The sequence below is a fragment of the Pseudomyrmex gracilis genome, unplaced genomic scaffold, assembly GCF_002006095.1.
Source record: "Pseudomyrmex gracilis isolate BER0280 unplaced genomic scaffold, ASM200609v1 scaffold_632, whole genome shotgun sequence".
Taxonomy (NCBI): domain Eukaryota; kingdom Metazoa; phylum Arthropoda; class Insecta; order Hymenoptera; family Formicidae; genus Pseudomyrmex; species Pseudomyrmex gracilis.
The window spans coordinates 21,089-34,054 of record NW_018021216.1 but is presented as its reverse complement, the minus strand read 5'-3'; the positions used below and the strand labels follow the sequence as shown (position 1 = coordinate 34,054).

Below are 12,966 nucleotides of genomic sequence, written 5' to 3'. Positions count from 1 at the left end.
ATTATCTCTCAACCGTTGTGCAACTGTTGAGTTGTCTGAACACACCCATTAGGTGCGTTCAGACAACTCAACGGTTGAGAGATCGTCACTTGTGATAGGACTATTCTTCAAGATCTGCGGCGGTTCCAAAAGTATGATCCAATCAGAAGTGATTGGGTGCGTTCAGACAACTCAACAGTTGCACAACGGTTGAGAGATAATCACTTCTGATTGGATCGTACTTTTGGAACCGCTGCGGATTTTGAAGAATAGTCCTATCATAAGTGATGATCTTTCAACCGTTGTGCAACTGTTGAGTTGTCTGAACGCACCCAACGGTCCAATTACACGTCAGTCACACGCGATTCGTCAGTTCGGCTAATCGACGATTGCGATTGGATTTGGTCGTCGGGGGAAAATTGCGTGATGGTACTACTGGCCATTCGATCAATATTTTGATATTGGCAACACTGATCGGCGCGCATGCGTGTGTAGTCTCTCTGCTATGTGCGCGCAACCAATCGAAACGAACGTCGTGGACGCCATGTCGAAAACCCGCCGCGCACGTACCGTCGTCGGCGGAAGATTTTTTTCGAAGAGGACGGGAACGCACGCGCGACGAGCTAATTAATTAACATCGCGCTACTTATTAGCCGCGAATTATAGTATGTATATATACGATCGTGTAAACATTTGCCGCGCAATTCCCATAACTTATCTTGTCCAAGCGCGTGGCAACTAAATCACAATGGAGGTAAAAAAGAATGTTTGCATAATTGAAAAGTATAACATTTTCTCTTCTTCTATAGATTTTGATTTGAATCAGAAAAAAAAATGGCGAAACAACGAGAGAGAAATTCGAGATAGAATAAAGTAAACAAATGTGGAAAAAACGAGGATGATTTTGAAGAGATATATAATGTATAGACAACTTTTTTTTTCTTTATTCAATTTAATTTACTCATTTCTTACAACACTTCACAATTTTTACCTATGTATATATATAATATATATATACATATATATATATATATACTTTGTTTCTGTACAACTTTTGTTTATTCTTTCTGTTTTGCGTGAAGTCTTGAGTTAAGAAAATACATAAATAAAGAAAAATAATGAAAGATATACATGTGTGTTGTAGCATGTGTGTGTACTTAGCGGTGTATATTTTACAAGTACAATCAAGCGTTTGTTAATGCGAATGTAAAATGAAATTTCTCTTTCGCGGTCATATCGTCAAAACCAAAAAAAAAGAGAAACTGGTTCTTTTCTTTTTGTGTTTTCGATCAAATAAAAATATATATATATTTTTTTCTTCTTTATCGGAAGAATTCACGCGGGTTTTCAAAAACGCGCGTCATCCTCATCGACGGATACCGGGCTTCCGAACGGCCGCTGTTCGTCCTTGGTCTTCTCTTCGGCGTTGCTCCTGTCAACGCGCGACTGCGGCGGCGGCGGCGGCGATTGCGATATCGGCGGGAACGGCACGGTAGGAGCGACCGATTCCGCGGTGTCGGGAGCGGAATTACCGTCCACGTCGAGGGGACCGCTCATGATCGAATCAGGCGAACCGTTTGATTGTTCGATCGGCGCCGCGGCGATGGTGCCGTCTGCTACGGCCAGCTCGTCCGTGGTCGTCCTCGACGGTGGAGGCTTACCCTCCTCAGGTACCGTCGAGGTACGCCGTAAGGCCGTCCTTCGACCTTGACTGTCACCGTGCGTGCCTTCGGTTAGTTTAGCCGACTATGCTCTCGCGTTCAACGCAAACGCGCAGTCAGCATCAAATGTGGTGCTCCGTGGAAAAAAAAAAAAAAACGTGGTAAAAATATCTGTTCTTCGGGAAATAAAACCTGAAGCTTTTATCTCTATTTTGTTTTTCTAAAATGAAACTTTAAAGATCAACTGAGGATACATCACATTCAACAGCAGCTCATGTTGTAATACGTACAGTTTGTTTTGAAATAATGATTTTTTGTACGTGACATCTCTTGTCACCGTGAATGCTTGCTTGGATTACCACATTTGATGCGAATTTAAATACTGTTTGTCACACATTCATGCATCTTTTTACAAACTATAAAACTTTAATAAAAGGAGAGAAAGAGCGAGAGAATAATGTTTGGTATAATGTGAAATATACGAGAAATAGAGAAGAGAACTCACTTCAGTAGAAGGTGCAACATTTGTGCTAATTTTGCAAGAGATAGATATTTTTATTAAAAAAATAATAAAAATATATGAAATTGTAACGTAAAAATATCAAAATGCAATTTCACTATTAATACAAAAATGTTTGAAAAATAAATAACAAACATAAAAAAAAGAAATAAAGACTGAAGTTTGAAAGCATAGATCACTTACTGATTTATATCTACTGGAGAGATTCTCTGATCCGGACTAATCATCTGTCGATTGCTGTTGTCCCACGAATTGTGACGACGGTGACTGCTCTTATCTTTGTACACCTCGGCAATGTTGTTATAACTGCCTACGATTCTACGACGATCGAGTTCCTTCAACATCTTTTCCGGCATATTGCCGGCTGATCTGTACAATCCGCTATTGACCGTAGACTGTACAAAGAAAATATGCGTCACATTATATCACACATTATTATTATTATTAAATAATTGATTCGTTTATTTTGTCTTATTTATTGAGCTATATTTATTTAACTTTTATTATTATTATTAAATTATTTTGCATTATTTTCAGATGATCCGCACCTTCGAGAAGGAGTACACTGGACTAGGAGCTGCATTCGGATTGGTCCAGACGTTGGTAGCGCCAGGTACGTCCTCGTTGTTATCGTTCAACAATTCCGCCGAATACGAGGGTCTCGCGGGTATTATTGGCGATCGACAACACACTCTGTATTATAAAAATATCACAAGAAGTAAGAGATTTCTATAACTACGCGTCAGAGATTATAATTTTTAACGCCAGTAAGAAACTTACGAGTTCACGTCCTCGAGTTTTCTGAGCAGTCTCTCGTTTTCCCGACAAACGAGCTCCTGATCTCGTATCACCTGTTCCCGCGTGGCGTAAAGTTCCGCGTTCTCGCGTCGCAGAGCCTCGTTTTCGGTGATGTACGCGTGAATAAGTTGGCTCAGTTCCGAGCTCTCCATCTCGGCCAATTTGTCGAAGTCCACCGGCGGCGGTGTCACCGGTATCCGTCGTTCGGCTGCGAAAGAATCATTTTGTTTGTTTTTTTTTTGCACATTTTCTTGATAAATTATACAAAACACACATTCTTTTTTGTAAGAATTTTTTGACGAGTTACTTTTAGACTCGCTGCGGATCATATTTTGAGCCTCGCTGCTGAGATGAAGAGCCATTCTCAGATGCTCGTTCTCGGTCTGAAGAGCTCCGACCTCTCGCTTCAGACTGAGAATCAGAGCCTCGCGTGGATCCTAAAAACAAAAAATAACAGTCGACGTTTTGTCACGATCCGTCGATGATCGTGAGTTTTTGAAGAAAACGTTCACCGAATTGCGCATCTTACCATTACTATGATCGGTTTTGTGGAAATCTTTTTGGCTCGCGCGGCATATCGCAGTGTGTTCAGAGTCTCGTTAGCGTTCGAACGTGCCGGTGAGACACAAGCGATCTAGATACAATCAATTGGTTCGATTAAATCTTTCGAAAAGAGCTCACGTCGTGACATTTTTTTAACGTGCCGACCGACGTGGTCGAGATGTATGTTTATCACTTATCGCATAAACAAATATGTACATATATGATATGGGTACGAGCTCTCAAATATATAAATGCGTTATCGCGGCATATACATTGCGACATTGTTTTTGCAGGACCTTTTAAAACTTTTTGGTTTTTATCTACTTGCCATCAACGTGACGCCATTTCCGGCGAGGCTGTCCGCCAGAAGCTTCGTCAGTTTGCTGTCCCGATAAGGAATGTGGCCTCCTTTTCGTTTCGCGTCGCTCAAGGAGGCGATGCAATATCCTGTACGTACAACAAATGCACAACAAACATTATATTTCATTATATTTCTCGCAAAACGACAAACAATCAAATGCTATCACTTTGCCAAACAACGAGTTAAAAGTACGCATCAGTAGGTGTTTTCTGCAAACGAAGTCGCAAAAATTTCGAGTTCTCGAGAAAATCGTGAAAAATTTTCCCTTGGCTTCTCATTTCGCGCGCGTCAGTAATCGCGAAAAAGTTTATCGATTATTTTCCACAGACGGGAGTCGTGTCTTGTCACATGTCAGTAACTTAATAGTCCGCTTCATCGATTGCTTCAGCTATTCTAAATAATAAACATCGTCGTAATTTTGTAACTCACGATCTAATCCAATTTTCGTCGATAAATTAATTATGTAATCGTTACAGTCGAAATGAATTCAAGCGAGAGAGATTCTTCTCAGATACGAGGTGAACAATGACATTCAGCGGATCGTTACACACGCGCGTTAGATTGCGCGATATATTTTTTATTTTTAAGTAACCGGTGTCGCGTTAATTGCTCAAGTCGGTGAGTTAAAACGACAACCCGCGTATATATTTTATTTTTATATGACGTATTATCGCGATCTTTATTTTTTATGTAGGAAACGGCGTTTTGTTTGCACACGGCGCGTAATGTCTGATGTCAACAAGTTTCGCACCAACAATAATAATAACATGTAGCATGTATTTTTGTACTTACCTAAAACCATTAGACTCTTGTTGATGTTGTTCGCCTCTTCCAGAGTTTTGCCCTCGCTCTGAGTTTTCTTCGTCATCTCGCTCCCGGCGAGATCGACAAAATTAATTTTTCCTTGTTTCGAGATAAACACACCGTTCTCCATCTGTCGCGAAGAGAGACAGAGAGAGAGAGTAGACTCGTTTTAATCTTCGCGACGAAGCAATTTTATTGCGCGACGTAATTAATCGTGAAATCAACGCGAACCGGGGGATAAAATTAATTAATTAATTAATTTTGCCACGTTTCGGGACGAACTTAAATTCTCGTCGCGTTATCTATCGCTCTCTCGCGATTTTCGATATAAAAAATTAATAACTCTCTCGATCGCGCGGACAATGGCACGGGAATTAAATGAGATAAAATTGCGACTTTTGTCGCGACGCTATCTACACGATTTATTATCGCGCGTACATTTGATGCTGCTTTGGTTTTTTTTGTTATCCTTTTCAAGGAAATTACTTGTGCGCTAACCACGAAATTTATCGTAATTTTTTTTTAATACTCACGGCTTGCTCAGAAGTTATGTATACGGTCAGAATCGAGTGACTTCGACTGGAATACTCATTCATATTGTGCGTTCCGATAGATCTGTTTCTCAGTCCTGCGAAAGTGACATAATTTCTGTTTTCTCTCAAAACAATTTGCAGAGATTAATAATTATAAGTTTACGAGTAAATTAATAAAAAAAAAAACCCATTGACCAATATTTTATTATTAATTTAAAGGTGAACTAGAGCACGGTACAGCGAATATATTTTTGGAATTGTATGTAGTTTTCTTTCTCTGAAAAAATTGTTTTGTTTTTTTCTTTTTACCTTCTTCGAGAACCGCCAGAAGATCGTCTAGTTCCTCACACTCCACCGTGAAGAGATTCTCAACAAAAAATCCGCGCGTTTTCTTGCTCCATCGAACTGCTAGTGGTTTTCTCGAGGTGCCGGGATTCAAAAGATCTATCACCTGTTGTTTTTTTGTATGAAATTTAACGCGTGCGAAATAATTGCACTTCGATCATTTATTAAGTGCTTGTGTATTTATCATTTCAAAACGCACACCGACCTTTTCGTTATAGATTTCCAGGAAGGAAGCTTTTAGTACAAAATTGCACTTGTCGTGTTGTTGAAGGACTTTAAATAGGTAGACGAAGGAACGGAAGACCAGGCCGTGGTTCTCCGAGTACGGGTCCATCTTTTCGAACTACGAGTGAGTAACATTAGAATCATCAGAGAATCGCGCGAATTTCAATTCGAATGATTTTTTTTTTTTGCGCAATAAATAAATTTCATCAAAGAACTTCGCACTTCGCTCTACATTTTGTAATTTTGCGCGCGTATTCGGAATTATTCTCCCAATGTTACTGTTCTTTTTTTAATTCGTCCTAAGCATCGCTTTTTTTTTATTCAATGCAAACTTGACCTATCGAAATTCTAATGACGCGTTCTAGTCGCGAGAACCAACACATTACGTGTGACTTAGACGCGTCGCATTATCTTATCTACGAAAGACAATCAACTTTAACCTTCCCGCATCGACTACGTAAAACTATCGATCGGGTAACGTAACGTCACCATATGTTTTACGTATCGCATTGTTCTCTGCATATATGAGCATAGTCGTATTATCGTAAGGCGCCGTTAGAAACAAAAAGAACACCTCAACTACAAACTTTGACAATCAAAGGAACGTTTCTTTTTTTCGAAAACCTTAAAAAAATAATAATAATAAATATAAAAGTATTTCTCAAAAAATAAAGCGATGTTCTCTTCGACAGGCACAAGATAAAAATATGTAAAAAATTTACATCTTGTATATACAAACAAGTGTGAGTCTTTTGTAAAGTCGAAACATGTAAAACAGTTGTTTACAATTTGTCGTGCGAAGAACAGAATTTGTAAAATTGTTTTTTTTTTTGTTCTTAAGATCTTACGAGTCTCGGAGGTCCAGTCAGAGTGTGTGTTTTGCCACTTCCGGTCTGTCCGTAACAAAACACGGTGCAGCTAAATCCTTCCACCGCCATGTCGATGAGATTCTTCATGCCCGAGTGCTGCAGAATGTCTTCTTGCGTGGCGTTAGGTTCGAAAACAACATTGTAGGAAAACACCTTCGGCTTTTTGTCACCGCTGCTCGTAATCGCATCGCACTGCAAAATAAATGGCACTCGAATTGTTTCACCCTAACGCGACCAAAGTGAGTACTATCATCGTACATTATCAATCCAATAACATTGTGCCAAAGAGATATTGCAACAATATATCGATTGATTGGATAGACGATATTAATTTTAAGGATGTAATATAAATATTACTGTCGAGATAATTAAATTTTCGCTCACGTATATTTGCCCGTCGCCCGGAAATTGCACGGCCATTTCATCGCCGGCTTTAATTTCCTTATTACTGAGTGGACGAACTCTAAAGAGGACAAAGCGTTATGTCATTACAATAACTTAAAATTAAATTCGCTCGGATTGCTAGCGTAATGATAATTAGAGAGAGTATTTGCGCTAAATACCTGACGACAACGTTTATGTTGTTCTCTGGAAGCAGATGTTTGGTCGCAATTACCCGCTTGTCGCCGTCAACCAATTTTTCGATGCTACCAATCCTGAAAAATCACGTAAGAAAAACAAAGCGATGATCGTGAGAGATGAATCGCGCGTTACGTTATTTTAAAATTAATTTATTTACGAAAGCAAAATACGTGCAAGTTTTATTTAAAGTTACACACACATTATGCGCGCACACGTCACTTTCTAAAGTTTCTTGTTGTACATATTTTATACGCGGCTCTTATCGTTACACGTTGCTCTTCTATGAAGAGCTGTGGTCTTTCTATTATTAACCGCAATCGCGCCGATCTAATTCCGCAAATTAATGGACGGATTCCCATGAATGTATACGATCGTAGGCGAACGCGTCGATAATACGGAAATGTTCAGTCAATCGTTCGATTGACCCTCAATTCCAAGCGCGCGGCTATATCCTCATTAATTTACGAAGACCCTTTCCCGGATCGAAGCCCGTATCGAAACGCGATTTGATCGCGTGTTTGACCGCGTTATTCGGCGCGCGATTTTCTTTTTCTTCATTGCGAAGTACGTACATCGCGCGCGATATGTGTTTCTCCGGAGACCTTCTTCAATAATTTAGGATCGCAATGTTGGTAAATATCGGATCGTCGGATCGATTGGATAAGCGCGAGATCTTGTCGACGATATTATATTATTTTTACTCAAACTCTTCCTCGCATATCTCCGCCGCAATGAACACACACAGGACGTATTAAACACTCGATATTATACAACATGACCGATAGATAATATGCGCATCAATTAAAGCAATGTGTCTATTTTTGTAGGAACGTGAGTCACTGCGTATGTGTGTGCACACGCACATATGTTCTGCGGTCATATGTCGGATGAAGGATGTTCATCGTTTCGTAGTAATTGTCCTTTCGCACGTGAGAATCTCCGGGACAGTTTTTGCGAGAGTCGATAAACACAAAAGTCGTTCGTTTCCACTTGAAATATTGTTTTTTTTTCTTAAAATATTGTTTTGTCCTCGCGCATCAATCGCAATATCAATCTACTCACGTGTATTGGCAATAGATGATGTGCACATACGCATATTTGCGATAATAGATCTGATTATCACACTTATCGATTGCAAGAACCTTGCCACGCAAACTCCTCGCTCACAGTTGGTAATTGTAATGGTCATTTTGTACAATAATAGACATACGTATTTTGACATATCGCTCACGCATCTCTCTCTTGTATCTGTTTTTCTTTTTTTTCTTTTTGTAGAAACAGAAATGAGTTATTATGTGAGTTATACGCGCCAGGAACCGTGTACTCTGGCAAACAAAGCGGATGAGGCGGCGATTCGAAACGCATCTCATAAATTTTGACCGTTGCAACGAGTTGAGACGGTGCGTTGTCGGAAATCACCGAGAGAGCGTCTACTTCGGCGAGCTGTCAAACGCCACGTGAGATAACGAGCCAGTGAGATTGATATTTATTTTTATGAAGACTGACAAAACTTGTCGACAACAATGTGATGTCACTGTCTCTATTATCAATCTCAACTTTCGCTCATCTCGAAATCCGAAGAAAGAGATAATTTTTATGTTTTCTGTACGCGTTTTATATATATCGGCTATTGTGTGTTTACATTCCGCGATGGGCTTTCATGGTCACGGCGAAAGTAGGTGAGATTAAATTGATGCGCAACTATTAGTCAAATACAATCGCGTGCCGACTGTAAATTCAAAGACTGTAAAAGAGGCGTCGCGCCGCCGCCGCGTGCGATCGACAGCACGCTCACGCAGTAATATTATCACATGAAATATTTAAACATATTATTGCAGTTTGCGTGATACGTGTCGTTTTCTGTAATCGATCAGGAAATACATTCACGAGTCTTTTTTTTTTTTTTGCGCACACGATTTGTACTTAAATATTGTTCATTTGTTAAAAACGGATTTGTGTGTTAAACTAGAAATGCTATTATATTGATAAATATCATATTGTTACGTAGTATCTCGGACATAGTTGTTTTAAAGATCAAATTATATATTAGCTAAGAGATTGTCATAAAATTACAAGTGTGACTTGCAATTTTTAAACTCGTGATTTTATTTACAATTTATTTAAATGTCAAACGCGTGTGGTTTATGTAAATCAAAACAAGTGCAAATTGTTGAACGAGCGACAGACTGAAAGACAACAGTGTCAATGAAATTTTTGTCAACTACGGTTGGGATGTGCGTTATTACGATGCAAACTTACATCGAGTTACTTTCACACGTGTTTTATTCGTGTTTTCCGCGAAAGCGAGCGCAATCGATAAGCGATGTCGAAAGCACGTTACAATATCGCAACCGTCTGCAACTGTCTGTGGCGGCACCGCCGTGTTGTTGTTGTTACGTTACGTCTTATGCACGTGTGTATGTAGATTGTTTTTCGTATCGATGCGCGCGGCAAGCGGTGTTTTCACGGGGAAACCCTTGCGTAAAATAATTGAGCGCGGTTTACCATTACCCGTTTGTTGACGGACGTATCGTGTGTCAGTTTTGTCCTAGATCTTCCGTACGATTTTTCTCAGCGAAAAAAAAAACTATCGATCGGACAATTTCGCAATACCGTGCAACACACGTCGAAATTGCGCTCGCGCGTCTGACAAGTGTCAAAACAAACGTTGGTAAAGATTTTTTTTTTTTCTGAGAAATAGAAGAATTATTTTTCACTACAATAGCTCGTGCAAAATGCGTTCTTGCCCGCTGTTTCTCAACTGATGATTCTTCTTCTTTTTTGTCTGTCGGTTTTTACAATCGGGATTTTTTTTATCTCGACGAAATTTTCAGCGCGTCTGTTGGAACTGTTAGCTGACGGATCTCTTGTGGCGTGAGAAAAAAAATCTATAAATCAATGAAAGTCGCGCTATCTATTCGATTATTCTACGTGTGCCGCGCGCGTCTATCGTTTTGTTATCACGGGAAATCGGAGCGATAAAGCACGAGTAATCGAGGCGAATTCATTTTTCTGTCGCACATATTCGAGCGTGTACAGTAATAACATAGGTGTGCGACACTTTAAGTCACGTACCGATGATTGTCGAAAGTTTTTGTCTCTCGTCGTTGAGAGATTTATCGTCGTCTTAACTAATGACTTCGCTTCATTGTGTTCCACGATATCAAAAATTAATAGAAGATATAACGAAAACAATGTAGATAATTCCGAGTACAGATACATGAGAAAATTGCGAGAAAACACTCGTTACATGTTTGTTGAAAAAAAAAAAAAAAAAACAAATTACTTCAGCGTCTTCTCCGCAATCTCATTTTTTTTTGCACTTATACGAAAGAGACAGAAATCGACGTGCAATTTGCGGATTTCCACCGTCCCGTTCGCGTTCGTCAGTTTTTTTTCTCTCTGACAACGTCGATACATCGATTTTCGATTGCACGTCCCCGACAACAAAGCAAATTTGTTTCGCGGCAATTTCGTCGACAAAATCCAATAATGATTATGCGAAATTGTTGATATATTATTGAGGATATGTGTGCGCGACTCTCTTACGCGCGTCCACGTCCGTCGGATTACAAAATAATTTCTATTTGTATCGTGACAATGCATTACATATCGTCGTTGGGGGCATGAGTTTTATCGCTCGTCAGATGGATTCCCTTCGATAATTAACTTTCTGACGTAACGAGATAAAAGTTTTTATTTCCAGACTAATTGGAAATTCTCATTGCCCTCCCGGGCAAATTAGTATTTATTTTTCTCTCTGTCCGCTTTTATCTGTGTCATTTATCTCTTTCAAGTTACTAATACATATTTATTTTTATTACACGTTTGTCCGCAATAAATGAATCGCACGCTCAGTTTGTTTGGAATAGCTTTCGGAAATCTTTTTACAACACGTCGCGTCAAATATATCAAGTAAACAAATTATTTCATCTTTTATATTATTTTTTAAATAAATTATTTGTTTTATCGTGGATTTGTACGTGTGTTATAATCGAAGTTCACAGAGAGACGGTGAAAATCTCTCAAGGGGATATGCGTGGAATCTTCAAAACCAATACTGTCAGGCGACAGAAAGAAGAAACAGCTCGGTATTTAGAATTCAAACGCAAAGCGATCCAGATCGATTTGCAGTGCGCGTTCATTCGTTTTGACGGCTTGCTGCTGGCAAGCAAGGTAAAGCGCGTATATAGATTGTACTCACTCGTTGCCTCGCGAGTGCAACAACGCACTTTTCCCCTTTCCTTTGCCATGATCGGAGCCACCACTTTTTCCTGGACTACTTCCTCGGGAACCAGTTTTATCGCCGGGACTGTTCCCGCGCGAACCTCGACCTCCTCCTCTTCCTCCTCGTCCTTTCGATTTCTGGTTCTTCCCATTTTCTCGTTGGGGGCTCGGGCCACGTGTCGGGGACGGATTTTTCACCAGCACCATCCGTCAACCTGTTCCCCAAAAATCCGATTTCTCGCAAATTTTACTCTCAAATAATTGTCGGTTCGAAATGGAAAATTTGTTAAATTTTAAAAATATTGTCGAGAGAATATACACACAGATATATAATACACACGATTGTTAATTAAGATACAGGAATATTGGGGGATAAGCAAACGATTCAATATTTGTTTCTATCTCTCAGAAATTTTTATCACCGGTGATAACCGCGCGATAAATTTGAAATGCGAAATATATAGTTTTGCGATCACGTACGTACGCGACTATTCAATAGTACTATTCGATAGTCGGCTAATGACATACGAGAATTTCGTGCTTTTCGCTCGATTCGATTGCGAGTTCTCGCTTCGTTTCGCTCGCTTAATGATAATTAACTGATTAATCGCAATTAAAGCGAAAGCTGCCTCGACGAAACTTTCAGAATTGATTGAAGCACGCGTATGAACACCGTTAAAAAACATTTCCAAAACGTAATTTTGATAAGCGCATGTTTATAAACATGGTAAATGAGAGATAAGTATCAAGATGCGGATATTCGTGTCAACAAATGCAACGCGCAAAAATTAATTTTAAATTACACGCGAAGCAAGTTGACCGTGAGAACTTTGAGATAATCAATTTAATTCGATTTGTTGATTTTATCTTAATTAGAATTTTATATAGAATTTTAAATAGAATTTTAAATAGAAAATAAAATGAAAAAGTATAAAAAAAGACATGTCGAAAATAAAACACCTAGTGAGCATTGAAATCACCGGCTCTTGAATCGATTGTTAATTGACGACGGGCAGGTAGATTCGAAGAACGGATGTTTCACTTACGACATTGTTGTTTTCGACCATCAGGTTTACTTGCTATTGTCAATAACCAAGTATAAAAACAATGTGTTTTTCCAGCGTAGCGAAAACTTTTATCTCTTCTTCTAATAGAACACGTAGGACATATCTTTCATAATTCAAGAGAAGCGCTTAGAGCGCTTATTGAACTGAACTTGAATCCTAACGCCGTGACGTCCGATAGTGTATAGTCCACCGAACTAATAATGTTGCGTTTACTTACATTCGCAGTTTCATGTATCGTCCGGAAAAATTCCTGGGATCAAGACCGCAACACCACCCCCCCGCGAACTTGCTCAAGTCGACGAGTCACGTTTATTGAATCGTTCGTGGAATTGACGAAAGAGAAGCGCGAGACTTGTGTGTCAACGACTCGATCTGGCTCGAGATAACATTCGCGGACGATAAAAAAAACGACTCGCTCGCTCGGGCTGCGTGGCAGCGGCAACAACCACCGG

The 12,966-nt window shown here is 39.5% G+C and overlaps 1 protein-coding gene across 1 annotated transcript; it reads right to left on the bottom strand.

Annotated features, from left to right (window-relative positions):
• Positions 1 to 1,326: 1,326 nt before the first annotated feature.
• LOC109861205 (kinesin-like protein KIF12) lies at positions 1,327 to 12,579 on the bottom strand. Its single transcript, XM_020440758.1, has 16 exons — positions 12,494 to 12,579; positions 11,425 to 11,662; positions 7,202 to 7,294; positions 7,023 to 7,101; positions 6,618 to 6,830; positions 5,750 to 5,887; positions 5,509 to 5,650; positions 5,200 to 5,294; positions 4,655 to 4,796; positions 3,830 to 3,948; positions 3,488 to 3,592; positions 3,266 to 3,395; positions 2,941 to 3,166; positions 2,709 to 2,853; positions 2,344 to 2,555; positions 1,327 to 1,690 (listed from the first exon to the last, which is right to left on the bottom strand). Exons 2-16 carry the CDS (start codon positions 11,652 to 11,654, stop codon positions 1,327 to 1,329), a joined length of 2,433 nt encoding a protein of 810 aa, XP_020296347.1. The 5' UTR covers positions 11,655 to 11,662; positions 12,494 to 12,579.
• Between the last annotated feature and the right edge of the window lie 387 nt (positions 12,580 to 12,966).

What these genes read in the sequence shown, in the direction of transcription:
- LOC109861205 (XM_020440758.1), bottom strand. Translation starts at nt 11,654, where the DNA reads ATGGTGCTGGTGAAAAATCCGTCCCCGACACGTGGCCCGAGCCCCCAA. An exon ending in TCTGGCGGTTCTCGAAGAAG is followed by an intron (nt 5,295 to 5,508) that starts GTAAAAAGAAAA and finishes TCACTTTCGCAG; the next exon opens with GACTGAGAAACAGATCTATC. An exon ending in GATCCGCAGCGAGTCTAAAA is followed by an intron (nt 3,167 to 3,265) that starts GTAACTCGTCAA and finishes ATTCTTTCGCAG; the next exon opens with CCGAACGACGGATACCGGTG.